General features: G+C 44.7%; 1 protein-coding gene across 4 annotated transcripts in view; it reads right to left on the bottom strand.

Annotated features, from left to right (window-relative positions):
• Positions 1-16,531, bottom strand: part of BAZ1B (bromodomain adjacent to zinc finger domain 1B) — a 49,686-nt gene that overhangs the window by 1,540 nt on the left and 31,615 nt on the right. Inside the window, exons 11-18 of one of the 4 annotated variants that reach the window (XR_010621923.1) lie at positions 14,326-14,424; positions 13,735-13,912; positions 12,550-12,735; positions 8,306-8,465; positions 6,569-6,716; positions 4,673-4,791; positions 2,253-2,404; positions 489-614 (exon numbers count right to left, since the gene is read on the bottom strand). Coding sequence is in view for 3 of the 4 variants with exons in the window: in XM_065731662.1 (XP_065587734.1) it covers positions 489-592; positions 2,253-2,404; positions 4,673-4,791; positions 6,569-6,716; positions 8,306-8,465; positions 12,550-12,735; positions 13,735-13,912; positions 14,326-14,424 (1,146 nt within the window). In the remaining variant the exon portion in view is untranslated. Of the gene's footprint in view, positions 1-488; positions 615-2,252; positions 2,445-4,672; positions 4,792-6,568; positions 6,717-8,305; positions 8,466-12,549; positions 12,736-13,734; positions 13,913-14,325; positions 14,425-16,531 lie in introns of those variants that run through there. The other 3 variants (XM_065731662.1, XM_065731663.1, XM_065731664.1) reach the window with 3 other exon arrangements.

Below are 16,531 nucleotides of genomic sequence, written 5' to 3'. Positions count from 1 at the left end.
ACAATGCAGAGCTGTCAAGTGTGAGCAGCAGCCCCGACCTTCACCCCACCACAGTGTCACAGCAAACCCAAGTACAACAGCAGCAGACATGTCAACCCTGCAGCGGCCACAGAATTGATGACAGGAAGGAGAATGGTTCATCTTTCTGCACCAAAAACGGTACAGGGACTGGTACGCACCAGCTATCATGTGCAGCAGTGCCTGCAAACCCTGGGGGCTGCTGAAAACTGGTCCAGTCCTCCTGCCCTTGTCCCACAGTCTACCACACTCCCAACTCTACCACATCCTGCACCAGAGAGACTAAAGGTCTCCAGCCCAGCAGAGGACTGAGAGCACGGTGCTTTCTGACAGAGCAGATTCCTCCCTTTCTTCTCACATTTATAAGACCTAATCCAGGATTCACAACCAGCCAGTATATCCAGCAGGACCTCAGCATGGCCTCCCACACCAACAGTCCTGTGTGGCCACAGAAGACCACCTGCCCTCACCTGAAGGGCCAGCTGAAGCGGTACTTGATGAGCTTGCTGAGGATTTCCTCACACTTCTGCAGTTCAAGGCTTTGGCGACGTGCTGTCTTCCTTGTTTGAAGGACCTGCCCACACAAAGGAGGGATGCTGTTAAAAGGAGGGGAACCACCATAAACTTTAGTGTTCAGCAAACAGTTTCTAGGGTAAAGCAGCCAGTTCCTAGCAGACCTTTTCTTTCCAATCCTCTTGCTTACAAGCCAGTGTCTCATGGTGTGGGAATATGCAAAAGTGCTGCAGGAAAAAAGTTCAGGTCTTTCAAATGTAGCCATTTTCCACAATAATCGAAAGCACTCTGCTGTGGGACCTTTGATGGTAACAGCCAAGACATGGTGGGAGCCTGAGTTACAGAATGGGAGCCCAGTGAGAAGCTCTGATGGGAATAGCTCACAAGCAGCCTCCTCTCTTTTCACTGGGGGCAGCAAGCTTTTTCAAGATAGGTTCAAAGACAACATGGTCAAAGCAAGCAGCCAAAGAATATATTCATGTCTATAGACAGCAAATGCAGAGTGTAAATTCCCTCTATGAGCCCCTGGTGGACAGCATGTGCAAGGCAGAGGGGGACAGCACTTGTGCTGCTGTTCTGACAGGCCCATCGCAGAGCCTGCTCTGCCATCTTAAATACCAACAAGCAGCTGATGCCTCCAGCGTTGCTGTCCTGTACACAGGCATAACACAAGGTCAGTCATTTGCCTGCAGAGCCACAGTCAGCCGCCAGCACAGGGACATCTCCTGGCCACACAGCTCATGAGACATCACTCTGTTTGGGATATATTTATAATGGGAAGGCTCTAAAACACAGGGAGCCTTTTCCTGAGCCAGCTTTCATGTCTTCACAGGACTAACAGTTTGTGGAAGAGCTCTAAACTGTTTTTCAGAGCTCCTGTCCCAGCTAACATTTTTCCCACCTGAGTATTTCACTATGTTAGCTGAGGTAGCCTGTGCTGGGCTTGCTGGTTTGGTTGCCCTCCAATCTTTAACACAAACCAGATAGAAGGATCCTGCAGATCCAGCAGTCAGCCCACCCTCAAACCAGCAGAAGAAGTCATTAACTTGAAGACCATGATCAAACCACTCAAGAAGAGTGGCAGGGTACACCTGCAGCACAACTACTGCTGCTCAGCAGACAGATGGCAGATGGAGCAGGAGCCTGTGATGTGGCCCATAGAGCTCTGCTACCCTCACATATCCCCTGCGATGTGGCCCACTCCAGGAAAACCAGCACAGCACGCACGCAAGAGACTGCTCTGTTCAGGAACAGAAGGTTTTATCCTTTAAATGTCAAGTGAAACCTAAGCCAGCCAAATTATGTCCTGGAGGTTGGGCAGTGACCATACGCACAACAACTGTCAGAAAACGGCCAAGGCTGGGGAGCGAGGGTCCTACATTGCTGGCATTCTCCGAGCATCCAGGACCTTGTCGATCCCCCCACCTCTCCACAGAGACATATGGATGCTATTTAAAACCCTTTAACAAGCTGCAGGCTGCCTGCTAATCAAGGAGGACAATGTGTGAAAGCGTCTGGGGAAAGATGCCTGGCATATCTCTGCTCCGTGTGCACCGGGCCCTTAAGGATATGCCTCCTTTGTTAACCCGCCCCCTGCCCAGCACTGGTTCCACAGTATAGTTCAGGGTATTTCTTTGGGAAAGGGAGGGGAGGAAGCGTGACACCTGTTTCGTTTATAACTCATGATGTGAGCAGCCCCCAGGGAGCAATTTGGCTCTTACCAGCTCATCAATGTCTGCGCTGTTGACAGGTGCAGCCCGCTGTCGAGGTCCCCTGGCAGGGTGCAGTGACTGCTTCTTCCTTTGGTGCCTTCCTTGCCTCAAGGAGTACATGGCTGTGCTCTGCTTGCCGCGGGCTGCCTTTCTGGGTCTCACTGAAACACATAAGCCAGTGGCTTAGAGGAATGGGTTAACCTGGAAGCAGAGATCACAAGCCCTTTGCACAGCTGTAGCACCAGGCAGCCTCACTCACAGCACAGCAAACACGGATGATGGCAGCGACCCGGCTTTTTGTCACCATCCTCACTCAGCACATGCCCCTGTCAGCTGTGCTCAATACTCTCTCCAGATGAGCTATGTTGGCAATCGCCCACATCCGAAAAAAGACCACTGCTGCCTGGCAGCAGCTTTCTGCCTAAGGGTGGTCATACATGCCAGTCCCCAGCAGACCCCTCTGCGTCTGCGGGACACCTGGAGGCTTCCAGCTCCTCTGCCACCAAAGCTTTGCTTGCCTTCTGAGTGATGCAATAAAGGTCTGCAGAATGAAGTGCTGAAACCCTGATGTATTGAGACATGAGGGAGCGTGGGAACATGTTTGTTTTAAATGTGACTGCAACATCCTTTCAGAAAACACTGGGTGCAGGAACCTGCAGACCTCCTTTGGGTTCCTGCTACACTTCAGGGTGCTCTGCCAAGCACTTACAAGTGGCCCACACAGTGGGATAAGCCAGCTGCTAAACCCCCCTGAAAAGTGAACTGTGTGCAGAGGGAGTGTCGAGTTACGGCAGCAGGGAGCTGTGAGTGGCAAACAATGGGATTTTATTCCCCAAGACAGGAGCTGCTGCATTATGTCCCACAGAAATGCTCTTGCTCATTTGTGAGTCTGCCTGTCAGAGCATTACACCAATGGAAATAGAAGTCCTTTGTCTTAAGTTTCTTCCTGTATCATGTGAACATGTAGGTCTTCCTCCCCAGGCAAGTTCCTTCCATCTGGTCACAAGGGTCTGAGCAAGCCACATCCAGCGTGCTGCAGCGCTCCATCTGCAGACTCTAATCCAGTCCTCCCCAGTAAATCATCCTTCCTGGCCCCACCCGCAGGAGAAGCGCGTGTCAGGGCAGTGGGCCGTCTGCCTGCTGTCACTCCTGCTTGTGTGTCAAGCATGTGTCAGATGTCTGACAATCCAACATTCTAGGTTACATCCCTCAGGATAAACGCCACAAGGATTAATGGGTCTTCTCTATTAAAACAAAAGTTTTCCACAGTGACCTTTCCACGTTAAAGCCCTTTATAACCACAGGGTTGCACTTTGTGCTTTATTTTTAGCGACTGTAACTCTTATGCTATTGTTTGGAAACCTTGGCTTTGCTCCTGACTTGGCTGAGCAACATAGGCTGAACATACTCCAAGTGTGGACATGGATACACCACAGAACAACAAGCAGCACACATACCCAGGGTATCAGTGAACACCCCTGAAATCAGAATAAGGCAGGGGAATCAAGACTGATAGACCTGGATGGAAACCTCTGAAAGAATACAGGATAATCCTTTGGGTCCTGGTCTCTGAATTTCACCATCTGCCCTGGTTAGGACAGGCTGAAGCTGATTTTATGTCAGTCAAGGACATTTTGACAGAAAGTAAAAGCTGGCTGTGCGCTGTTCTGAGACTAAGCTGTCCAGTGCACCAAGCTGCCCAAACAAGGGAGAGTCAAACTCCCTAAAAAACGAATTGGATATGCATACTAGAAATTGCATTGCACACTGGGGTAGATAGTCACTGATGAGCCTAGAAAATGTTATTTTATTCCACTCACGAGCAAGTCAGCTATGTATCCTGAGTGGTCTCTATATGCAACCAACAGGTGCTGGCTGTCCAGGCCCTGCTGCACCCTGACTACTGTGCCTTTTCACAGGAACAGACAGATTAAGTCCTGGTATGACTACTTGAAAATGGCCCCTTACCACTAGGAATCCTGTATTTAAGGTGCTGTGAGCTTATGGTAGGAAGGGAAAAAGCAAGAGCAGTGGGTGGGGTGTTGTGGTTAAAGCTCCAGTTTTCCAAAACACAATGCAGGCACAGACTGCCAGTACTGGTACTGTAATGCTACAAGTAATGCTGTTCCCTAACTCTTCCCTGCCGCAGCCTCTGCTGACTGCTGAACAGGTGTCAGTAGTGTTCCCAGGAGAAAATGCTCACTGCAGTTTCAGTCTTTCAGGCATCTTTGTCACAAAAGGAAGAGAGTTCACTCCAGCTTCCCAGGGTTAGAGAATCACAGCCTTCCCTTATGTGATCCACCCCATTTCCCAGTAAGAATCTGTACCGTGTGAGGAAAAGCACAAGTATAAAATTGGGTCAATTCTTTGGACACTGAAGGCAGAGTATTAATATTTTGTCTTATTTTCCTGCATGGTCAAAACCTTACATTTCAGTCCAGCGACTTCATAATCTTCTTCCTCCTCTTCTTCTTCCTCAGCATCTTCTTCATCAGAAGCTTCCTCACCTTCTTCACCTTCATCTTCAGCAGAATCCTCTGTGTAGTTCCTAGAGCAAGGCATGTAAACATGTCAGTTGTACCAGGACCCGGTATGAGAAGTCCTGGGCCACCCCGTACTGTCTGTTCACACACGGGCTTGCTGACCACCTCAGTGTAAAATAAGTGATCCAGCGTATTCATAGGTAATCAAGTTGTAGCTACAGCTAAAAGAACAGCTCTTGGTCGACAGTTTGAGCACTCCCAACAGCTAAACCTTTTCTTCACTCTTGCTCTAGACAACTAAACCACATGATAATGGATTCTGACATTGCGACTGCTGCACAATTACTCCTCCCTGAGAACAAGTGCTACTGTTTCACCTAGGTCTGCAAGCCTGGCTTAAGGAGTTTCACAATAGCTTTACTTTAGGTTGGTTTTTTTTTCCCTTTGGCTCCTGCTAGAGTATTTCCCCATTACTGCTTTCCACTGCCACTAGAGAAAACAGACCTTGTTTAGTGTTATTCACAGCTAAACTTCACTTATTACTGAGCGAATCATCAGTTCGGACTTCTTATGTGTTGATGTCAAAGCCACAAAGACCCTACCCAGGACAGTTCTAACTTTTTTGCATGTGTCTGTTAAATCAAACCATAATAAAAAACAAAGCAGCACGCATAGGCAGATGGGGACAAAGGCAAAGTTACTGTGTGAGTCTCAGTACACTGGAGACACAGGAGCTTGAGCAGTAAATGGAATAAGAATTAGCTCCCACAGTAGAGCAGGGCAAAAGCCTTCACAGGCCAGCATTTTTTTTCCTGCCTGAACTAGGGAGACAAGAGCAGAAAGCAGATAAGACAGGTGTTACGCTACCTGATGGCTCTCATCCAGCAGCCAAGCAGCTTGCATGTGACTCCACCACATCAAAGAAACTACAATCGCAAGCTAGAACAGCTGCATTGAAGTCCTGTCATTTTGGAACACGCTTGATGAACCTTTAAGTGGTGCCCAGGGAGTTAAGTAATACTTTTAAGTCTATGCACCACCTGCACACTACAAGTTTGTACATCTCCTATTGTGCTGCCACTCTGGATGAGGGGATCTGTTGACTGCTTGTGCATCAGGTGCTATTTGATAGCCTCACCTTGCTGACAAGCAGGGAGATGCAGCACACAATTGGCTTACAATGTAAGCAGAAAAACACATTTTGCATACATTCAACTTCCAGCCTACAGTTCACAAAGCAATTCAACTCCTTGCTGTCAGGAAACAACTACTCAATTCTGCTATACAGAACAACTTTAATTCCTCCTCAAATCATATTCTCTCTGCAGTCTATAATGGTTCCTACCTTATTCAAGTGCCAATGTTCATCAGGTCAAAAATACTAACAAGGTGGCATTTCATTATCTGATTTTTAGTAGCATGTAGGGGCTGAGCTGCAGCCTGGAGCAGTGTCTGCTTTAATTAGATGAGGCCACAAGGATAACTTAGCCCTGGGCACTACAGCATTGCAGTGCTACCCACTATGCTCCCATGAAAAAGGAACCCAACTAGTTGCTCATTTGAACAAAACAACAGTCCTTAGCGTATACAATTTTGGTTGATGATCTGTGTATGTTTTCACTGCCACACTGAAATTATGAAATGTCACAGGTCAGTACAACGCAGGTGCACTGAACTTAACACGTGAAAAAATTGCTCTTCCATTGGTCCAGAGCCACTGAGTCAACTTGGCTATTTCAGTCCGTTCCAAGGGTCTCTGTTTAAGGCTGTTTTGGTCCTCTTGGGAAAGCATGGCTAAAAACTCATGTCAATGACAACTCAAAGGAGAGAAGGGCCACTCACCTTCCCCGGGAGCTGCGCCTAGCAGTGGAAGGCTGACAAGCCGGGCACTGCCATTCGCCTTCTGGTATCTCATAGAGTGCTGGTCTCAGGCAGAACAGGTGGAAGGCTTTGTTACACTCATCACACAGGATCAGCTTGTCATCCTCACCTAGGAGAGTACAACCTACTTGTAACTGTGTGCCACAGCCTTGCACAATTTGCTACATAGAAGCTGCCACGTGGCTGGAGGTCAGAACACAAGAGAAAGATGCAAAGTGCTCACTGATAGCAGGGACCCTTCCTTCTCAGTTTCCGCTGTAGTGGAAACAAGCAGTACGTGAAGAAAAAAAACAATGCAAAGTCCATTGCTCTGCACAGATTTCATTTGAGGCAAAGGTAGAAACCTGCCAAATAGGTTTCACCCACAGTAGATCCCCAAACTGACCACAGAAAAAGAAGCATGCTGCAGAGATGCCCACAAGCCTAGCAAGAAGCTCAGAACATAACCATTGTTATTCTAGCCTCAATCTGATCAACTGGCACAGTATTTTTCTTTTTACTTAAGGTAGCAATCCCACAGGAAAAAAACAGGGCATGCAGCAGAACTAGTCTCTCTGTGCTTCTCAGTGATGAAAGATAACATGGACGTAGTCCATACTGTAGCACAGCTACTGAGAAGTGAAGAAAGCTTGACAGCATGTCCCCAACATCCCAATTCTTGAGTTCTGTTTAACTGTAATCTGTTAGTCTCAGGTGATCCCTTGCCTAAATGTGTCTACAGTCCCCGTCTCACCAGGGGACATGATGGCTTATGCATTAGTTCGGAGGCTCCACAGTGGAGGATGTTGCACCAATTCAGCTACTTTCTTTACAGAAGTAGACAACATATCCTTTCGGTACGTGAAAGCGGTTCAGCTTTTCCTCAGATCTGTCTGCCCTCATTTCCCACTAGTGTTTCAACAAAAAGAATGAGAGAAAACGCACATGATGTGGCAGAATGTGCTACCAAGCTCTTTTCTCCAGGCTTCCATCCGAAAGGAGAGGTTATGGCAGAACAATTTTTGCACAAACAAATTGAGTACTAGTACTCAATTACTGGTAACACTCTTTCTAACTTCGCCCTCCACCTGCAGGATCGTTACGCCCTCCTTCATTTAGTACACTCCTGTCACCTATTTGGGTATTCCCCAGCCTTACCAGAGCAGTGACTAAAGGCAGACAGCTTCATTTCTTTGCTCTCACAAAAGGGACAAAGTTTGCTTCTTCTGGCTCAGCAAGCAGTTCCTCTCCCACTCTAGCCTCAAACTAGCATCATCCCACTGCTCTCTCCTATTCAGTTGCATTAACCTTCCCAGACTCTTCTTGGTTGTTCCTTCTGTAAGAGATGGGATCAACTGACAAGCTTAGAGGCCCACAGTCCATTTCAGCTCGTAAATGAAACTGGGGAATGGACAGTGGCACAAATGCTCCCACAGAAGGATTTGTAGACAGTTTGTGTCCAAGTACCATGAATATCCAGGGGGAAGCAGCGTTGCAGTGTTCTGCAAGACCTTGCGCCAGTTTCACCAGAATGATTTACTAGAGTCAGGGTCAAACGATTCTGTGAGACCAATGTTTCTGACTGAGTAAATCCTAATGGTCCAAACTCAAAATACAGCCAAAGACAGAGTGACAACAACAGAGACATGTTGCCTTAAGCAGGGCACGGAGAGGTGATAGTGTCCAACTGTTATGCAGGCATGGGGCAGAAACGCATACCTTTCTTGCGACACACTTTGCATCTGGCATTCTCTGCTGACATATCCCATTTGATACAGGCATCCAGCATCCCAAGCAGCACATGCATACGGGAGAAGGTCTGGGCCTCACGGATTGCTGTCTTCCACTTCTCCGTTGCTGAAGCAACCTGCAGACAGACCTAACAACTTACAATGAAGCAGGCACACACAGCTCACTACAGTCTGAAGATGTTTTTATATCCTTTTGCTGGGGCCTTCAATAATAAAAACTCAGCTTTGTATTTCTTCCCTTCTACATAGCCTCTGCAGTCCTATTTGTGGTTTATCCACAACCAGCCTCACTGGATCAGTTAGTTTGTTCATAGTAGCACAGCCCTGCTGCAATTTATGGCCAGGCTGGAACCAATGTGAACTCTAGATTCTTACTCTGAATGTCTAACCCAAATAATTGTCAGGCTAAGAAAATAAAAAACAGAAATCTAGCACTGTAAAATGTGGGATGAAAGTCAGAAGACAGCTGGCAGCGCCACGACGGTGGGAGATTGGAGCAGCCTGTGCTGCCCTCCAGTGGATACTGCAGAGAGGCTCGAGCCCATCAGCAGGAGCTCCACCCTCCTTGCCAAATTGGCCAGTGACATAAACTGCATCAGATGCGACAGACACAGATACAAAACCAGCCCTTCTCCTGAGATGGGATGAACTCAGCACATAATTAGCTGCAAGTGAGGATGAGAGCCTGAGATTTGTGGTCTGTCTACACACAGTAAGCCTCATGTGAAACCTCCAACCCAGCTCCAGGAGGTTTTTGAAAAAGATATTACTGTAGATCAGAAATGCGCCAGAACAGAGAGGTAATCTAGAGCAACTGCACGTCCAACTCTATCATTAATCCTCTGCTTTACAACGAGGTGATGGCCTAGACATGACATGCACATAACAGAACTCAAGTCAGTGTTCTACCCCAGGAAATGAAAACACAAAATGTGAAGTGTCAGATGGGAAAAACTAAACTCTGCAGCTGACACCAATTTGGAAGCCAAACAAAATCCAGTTGTTTTTTTTGTTTGTTTGTTTTTGCAGAGTTTGCACATTCCCACTGCGTTTGAGGAAGCACAGTGTATATTAGATACTTGTGAAAAACACACAAACTATTCTAGTAAGCCAACATCCTTGTAGCCATTGCTAGCGTACAACCTGGAGCCCAAAACATTCAGGACAAATGGAAACCTGCATTGCCTACTGTGGTAAATTACACAGCACTGTGCTATTTCTTTGCAGAACAACGTTGAGGTGCTTCACATACTGTGTAATTGATTTTCCTACTAACTGTTCCATGGGTTTTGCTGTTAACATACTGGGTAACTGCTGGGCCAAGATAAATCTGCAAAAGCTGCTGGCACGTTATGCTTAGAATTTTCTCCCCACGCCTGTGGGATTTCACAGACTTTTAGCCTCACTTCCCAAGCATCATGAGACTGGCATTTTAGCAGCATCACTATCAGGGAAGTTCTGACTGCAAACTAGGCAAAACAGGAGACTGAATGAAGTCAAATACCCTCCCAAAGGGAAGAGAGTGTTCCACAGGAAAAAAAAAAAAAAAAAAAAAAAAGAACAGAAATATACTACCAGGGGCAGCCTCAGTCACATTTCAACTTCAGAGTGACAGAAAGTGCTTGCTTTGGAAAAGATGGACAAACCTGCAGCAAGGAAGCTGTCATCTTTTATCCTAAAATGACAGAAATGCCGCTCCACCATAACTACCTCTGAAACCATAACTTTGGTTGGGACTCTGGGATGCTGTCTGCCCTCAGGGTTTGGGGCACTCCATTGATATGGTGAGAAACGTCCCCTGCCCAGCCCCTCACAGCCATTCCTGGGCTACAAACACAGAAGCAGACAGCCTACCTGTGCTCGGGCAGCTGTGTTGCATGTTGAGCAGCAAAGGCCCCGCAACAGATGCCCTGGCCTGTGTTGGAACAGCCCCAGCACTACTGCCTCCCTAAGTGGGGACACACGTGTAAGCACAGAGGCAAAAGACAGATTTTCAGAAGCAGCCATAAGCCAGGTCTGCACTGCAATCTTTTGCCACTCAGCAGTGCAGCTCTAACCAGGGCACTGAGCCAGCAGGAGCCTTTGGTGCAGATAATAATGCTAGCAGATGCATACCTATTAAGCCCTAACTTGCTTCTCTCAGAGAAAATGAGACAGAATGGACTGCAGTTTCTCTGCTGTAGCCTGTGATCACACCAAGTGTGTTTTTGCTGTACCGTTATGTTGTATTTGTCATGATAAGTACTCTCCATGTAGCTATGGCTCTAAAAGACTCCAAAACTTTGAGATCTGTTTTTAAAGTCTATGAAACAACAGAAAAATAAATCCAGAAAGTTCAATATTCCCTGAATGACCATGAGCAGCTAAGAAAGATAAAGAGGGAACTGCACTGCATTAATGCTCTAGAGACACCATCATGACAGAAAAATCAGTGCTCCAGAGGAAGACCCACAACACCATGTGCTCAGAATGTTAATACCAACATCTATCCCCATGGCACTACAGTGCTGAGCTGCATAATGAGGTATGAAGCGACATTAGAGAAATTGGGTAATAGTGCAAAAAGTAATCATAAGCTATTCTGAATTTAAATCCTGCAATATTAAAAAAAACTACTGTTCCACCTGGTTTCTGGAGGAAGATGGTACTAATCAGGATGTTTCAGTCATACTAGGCATTTTTTCTGACTAAGCTACTGTAGTTGAAAACTCTGCAAATGTGAGGGTGAAGCAATGCTACAGAAGCCTGTCCTTGCCATGTCATTGAGTAAGGGAGCAAAGCTCTATGGGTAGAATGCCAAAACTAATCATGACTAAAACGACTCACTTTTCAGGCAAACAAGAGTTCAGGTTTCATGTAATAGCTGTAGTATTAGCAGGGAAGTGACTAGGGCTCAAATACAGAATTCACTGCTAAACTACTATCTATTTAGGTATTGTAAATGGGATGTTTACCCTGAATTTATACCCTTGAAGGACAACTCTTACAGTTACAGCTTCAAAACACAATGTAAAGCATGACATGGTGCTGCTGCTGTAGATATATGAAATCATGATCCATGTCCACTCTGTCCCACAGATAACTGATTTTTATATTCTGCTGATAGCTTTTATAATAAAGGAGCTTCTCATTCCCACAGACTGAAGATTCAACAAAGTTAACAAAATCTTAATACTTCAGCACAACTGAAGAATGTGAAAAATATCTAGTGACTACCCAAACATCCTCTTAACATGGCAATGCCACAGCATAACAAAGACCTAGTGTTCAGACAAAGGTTCTGACAAGAGCTTCCAAAACAAAAACAAAAAAACAAATGTAATGAGTTAAACATCTATTATTTTTCTAGTCTGGAAATTTCAAATGCCTGTTTTGCTGTTCCAATCCTGGTTTTGCTACCTCTACTGAAGACAGTGACCAATCAGGGCAGATCATTTCATTTTGAAAAGAGAGGAGAAAAAAAAAAAAATCCACGTCACTAACGTCTCATTCACAGGAAAAAAACAACATCCTCACAGTATGAAATGCTGGTACATATCAACTAACTGCGAGAATCTACCAAATTCCCTGCAGCTCCCCTCCATGCCTTCTCAGCTTTGATTTGGGAGGTTGCACCTGTACCCTTCACAATACCACTTTCCAACCACAGGCACATCCAGCTCTTCCACCCAGCTTTCCAGACAAGCTGTGTGTAACCCAGCCTGCATTGCTGTGGGCACCTCCATCCACAACAAGACTCTTGTATCTTTCTGAATAGTGCATAACACTGATATTTACCTGAACCTAATTGCCTTGCACTCACCAAAATCAGCAAGGCTCTCTTCCTCTTTGTGGATCCAAGGCATTAAGGCACCATCAGTTCTTCATGATGAATACAACTCTTGATAAGTTTCCCTGAAAATGCTGTGTAATATGTTTTATTCAAGGATTCAACCTGAGTGCAGAATTTCACAAAGGATGTCAGACTTGACCCTTTTCCTATCTGTGGAGAGAATACTGCAACGGCAGCTACATAGAAGGATTTTTACTCTGCTAATACCTTTACACTTCAGCACAACCACGGAACATCTGGCTCCATCAACAACAAACCCACTGCACTCTAAACTTGCAATAGGGAAAAACTGCACAGGATTTACTGCCAGATGAAATATAATGTAACTCTTTGTTCAAAAACAGAACAAGACTGAAAAAGAGCCCTGGAATGAACAATACCTTAGCTTCTTCTGCCATTTTCTTTTCTTCATCTACCTCCTCAGCCTTGGCAACGTAGTCCTCTCCTTGATGTTTCCTTCTCTTCTGCTTGGGGGCCATGAAGCCTTGCAGAAACTTCTTAATAACACCAGCTTGGAGTGCAATCACACGCTCTCCAAAATCCTTTAGGCTCTCTAGTGAGTATACCTGTTAGGAAGATTATATAACCACTTATTAGTTGGACATCATTTTCTGCACTGTTTTCGGAGGTTCTGTCCTGTCAATGGATACCTGTGACACTTAATGCAGTGTTAGCATCTACCAAATCCCACACTTGCTTATGGAATCAGCCGACTGCCACTGCTTCTGATGCAGTTCACACGTAGCTGATGATCATGCACAGCACATGAATGCTTATGTCAGCAGTTTAAAAAAGTATTTATATTAAAAAAGCAAGATGCTTTAAGGAAAAAAAGCAATTCTTTCATTCCTTCAGTCATTTCATGTTTCCCATCATTCTTTTAGTACTTATGATTGTGTCTGCGCAGACGTCTCTGTACTGCTTGAGGATGCAGTTTAACAGATTACATACAAAGCATTCAAAGATAGATAATGTCATCGTTGATAGGAGGAGCATGCACTAGTCTCAAGAGTGTGTACTCTACCCACATCAGGTAGGTTTATCAATTCCTAAGGGGGTACAGTGCACCAGAAATTCTCATAGGAGCAAGGCTGAACTAGCCAGAACACCATATTCAGCTCACTGAGCAGATATACCCATGAACAGAACATCCTTAAGCTCCTGGATATGGGGCACAAATATTACTCTGAGGCTAAAGAGGTCTTAGAAAAATCACAAAAAAAAAAAATTTGCTGTTTCAAAACATTCTTGCTCTCACATAGAAGCTAAAAAGCAGACAAGAAGAGCTCTGCTATAGGTCCATAAAGAAGTCCCTCCAACAGACAAGGAAAATAAGACAAATGTACAGCTGTGCAGGACATCTACCTTCAAACCTATGACTCCTTTACATCAAATCAATCTCAAGCTAGCAGCTGTGTAGTCTTGAAATACTAGTTAACAAAGAGTGCATATGCAATAAATCTGATTTTCCTGATCCCAATTAGTGGAGAACCAACGAGTCAAGACCTTCTAGAGTCAGTATCGACATGCTTGTTTTCTTAGCACTACTTTGTCATTCCACTCACTCTTGCTTCAAATTCTGGTGTCACATCAACATATCCCAGCCCTCCTTTCTGCAGCCGAGTTGCAACCTCAATTAGATCACTTCGGAGGTAGTTCAACAGTTCCTGGTTGCCATCACAGTATTTGAGGCCCAAGTTCTGTTTCCGAGCCAAGTGGATAGAATGTGTGATGTCCTGATATCTGGAAAACCAAGAAAAGCCTTTGAACACATGCAGACTAGTGCCTTGTGAATTGTGAGTGTGCTGGGCAACAATAGCTTCCAATGATATCTATACGCTCCATCAGTGTGGAACGTTCCTTGAAGGATGCTTTAAAGCATGTAGTAGCTCTGCCTCTGTGGATGAAAGAGCATTGCCTTTGTTTCCAATTGCAAGGAGCACCTCGAAGACTGAACCTCTTAATGATTCTGAGCATTACTTATCAAGTAATACTTGCAGGTATTGTCTACAAAAGACAATTTATCGTTCTTGTTATCTGCCCCTGCACAGGCACAATCAAAGCGAAGTGCTGAATGTTGCCCCAGGAATGGAAAAGGTTGCTATGAAGAGGATGTGCCTTGAAGCTGGGGAGAGACACAAGGAAAACAGGCTCACTTTTTCTCCAAACGCTCCTTTAGCTGGCTCTCTCTTACTCCTTGTGGGTGCAGGCAATCTATCAGCTCATCCAAATCCTTCTGACTGTCACAGAGAAACCTGAAAGATACAACATGCACCAACATCAGCTAATCTCTCTCTGCAGCAACAGCTCCTTCTCTTAAACACTTCACAAGAATTAGTGGACAGGAATGACAATTAATCTACATCCCAACCCCAGGAACCAGCTGAAAAACTTGAAAAGAAACGCTGGCATAAGCATTCTGACTAAGACTGGTCTTATTTCAAGGTCTCCAAATGTAGCCCATAAATATATAAATAAACACAGAACTAGTTTATAGATGTCTCCACCCATTAATTTATTAAAACACTGGCATTTGAATTTAGTAATCTACCCTAGGGATTAGATTCGCTATATTGCAGTCATCTTAAGTAATCTGAATGTCATTTTTGATGCACTAGAGAAGATTAACGTGTTATGTACTGCATAGCATAGCAATTTAATCATTCTTTCCGTAGAGCCTTCAACTAATTTCATTAACCTCAAAAGCCCCCAGATTAAAAAAAAAAAAAAAAGAGTATGTCACAGCCTAGACCATGATAGCTGATGACTTGAGATTATGAAGGCTATGCCCTCTGCAAGTGCACAAGATCTTTCTAAGAAGTTTGCATTAACCTGAAAGATTAAATATACTATCTGAATATCACATTCATTAGCTTTAAACCTCTCTGCTCACAAAGTCCTTCAAGAGAGCCACAGTAGTTTCCAGTCAGCTGAATCTAAAAGGAAAAAACTTCTGCCGAGTTCTCTAAAATGGAACTTTCAGCAACTCTGGAGTACAACCACAGTGCTGGCTCTGATGCAGGACTGTAAGTTTAAACTAAGCCTTCAGACAACGTGAAAATATGATTTTTTCTTTTTCTTTTTTTCCCCCTTCAACTCTTTTCTATGATAGCATTGAGCCTCATCTCTTGAACTGTGTACTGGTGGGAGCAGTGGTGGACCTGAGTTTCAGAGATTACTTACAAAAAATAAAATTAAAAATGTAGCTAATAGCTCCTTCAAAAAGGGAACTGAAGGATCAAAAAAACCTTGAATGGAAACAAGCACAAAGTGACCGTCATGACGTGATCCTCATCAGTCACAGAGAAGACCTCAGATCTAAGTTTTCTTCTTGGGCACAAATTCAGATGAACCAACCAACAACTAGAGAAAGGTGCTGCCCTACTCTCCTAGAATATCAGTATCTGCAATAGGCTCTAATCCTGGTAGAAATATTTACTAAGTATCTCAACTGGAAAGAAAGTATTTCACAGCTTTAATACGTTATATTAGGGGAACAGCCTGACAACCTGCATTTCTTTATTAAATTGATTACTCTAATAAAACATAAAATTAATTGTTTAATAACAGAAGAAAAACAGTCCCTTGACAATCATCTTCTTAAGTACACTCCAACCCTGCAGGGCATTCTCACTTGACACACTGAGATCAGACCTTTTGGACAACACTGACTTCTGCACACTCATGCTACAAGAAAAAGGACAGAGCAGCTCCAAATATACTTCACCCACTGGAGCCTAGCACAGATGCTTCCAAAGCAATTAAGGGCTTATCACAGGATTCAAGAGACAATCACACAAACCCATAGCAACTATATGTCAAACAATACAATTCCTGTCTTTTTCCTGCAGATGCAACTTGAGGTGAGCAATCTGATACGTGTTCCTACATTTGCTAGACGGTCTGCACACAGATCCCCACGAAGCCTGGAGTTTCTAAATCTACTGGAATTGTACTGAATAGAGACATTCCTCAAGATTATTTAGCATCAACTTGCTTCCAAAACCTTGGGGTATACCTTTAGACAGATCCTAAACCATGTTTAAGTACAGAGTACCTGCCACAGTGTGGGAATAGCATATAACAAGCTTCCAGTCATACTGCAGATACCCAAAGAGCACTATTTCTCAGTGTTCAGAAGGTTGCCTAGGTCATGATAAAACAGCATAAAATCACTGACGTGACCTGCGAGTCATTTAGGAAATATCTGAGAAGACACTGCCACAGCTTTCTCAGCTTTCCTCCAAGACCTAAGAGGGGAATATCCTGCACAGCTTTCCTCTCTAGTAGAAATGAAAGGCTGCTGGAAACAGTTAACATATGGCACTTGGATTCTCCAACTACACTGTCTTGGGAAAGACA

Source organism: Cyrtonyx montezumae, unplaced genomic scaffold (assembly GCF_038088225.1).
Source record: "Cyrtonyx montezumae isolate F1298 unplaced genomic scaffold, pur_monq_1.0 scaffold_15, whole genome shotgun sequence".
Taxonomy (NCBI): Eukaryota; Metazoa; Chordata; class Aves; order Galliformes; family Odontophoridae; genus Cyrtonyx; species Cyrtonyx montezumae.
Note: the sequence above shows the minus strand (reverse complement) of the source record. Positions and strands in the feature narration are given on the sequence as shown.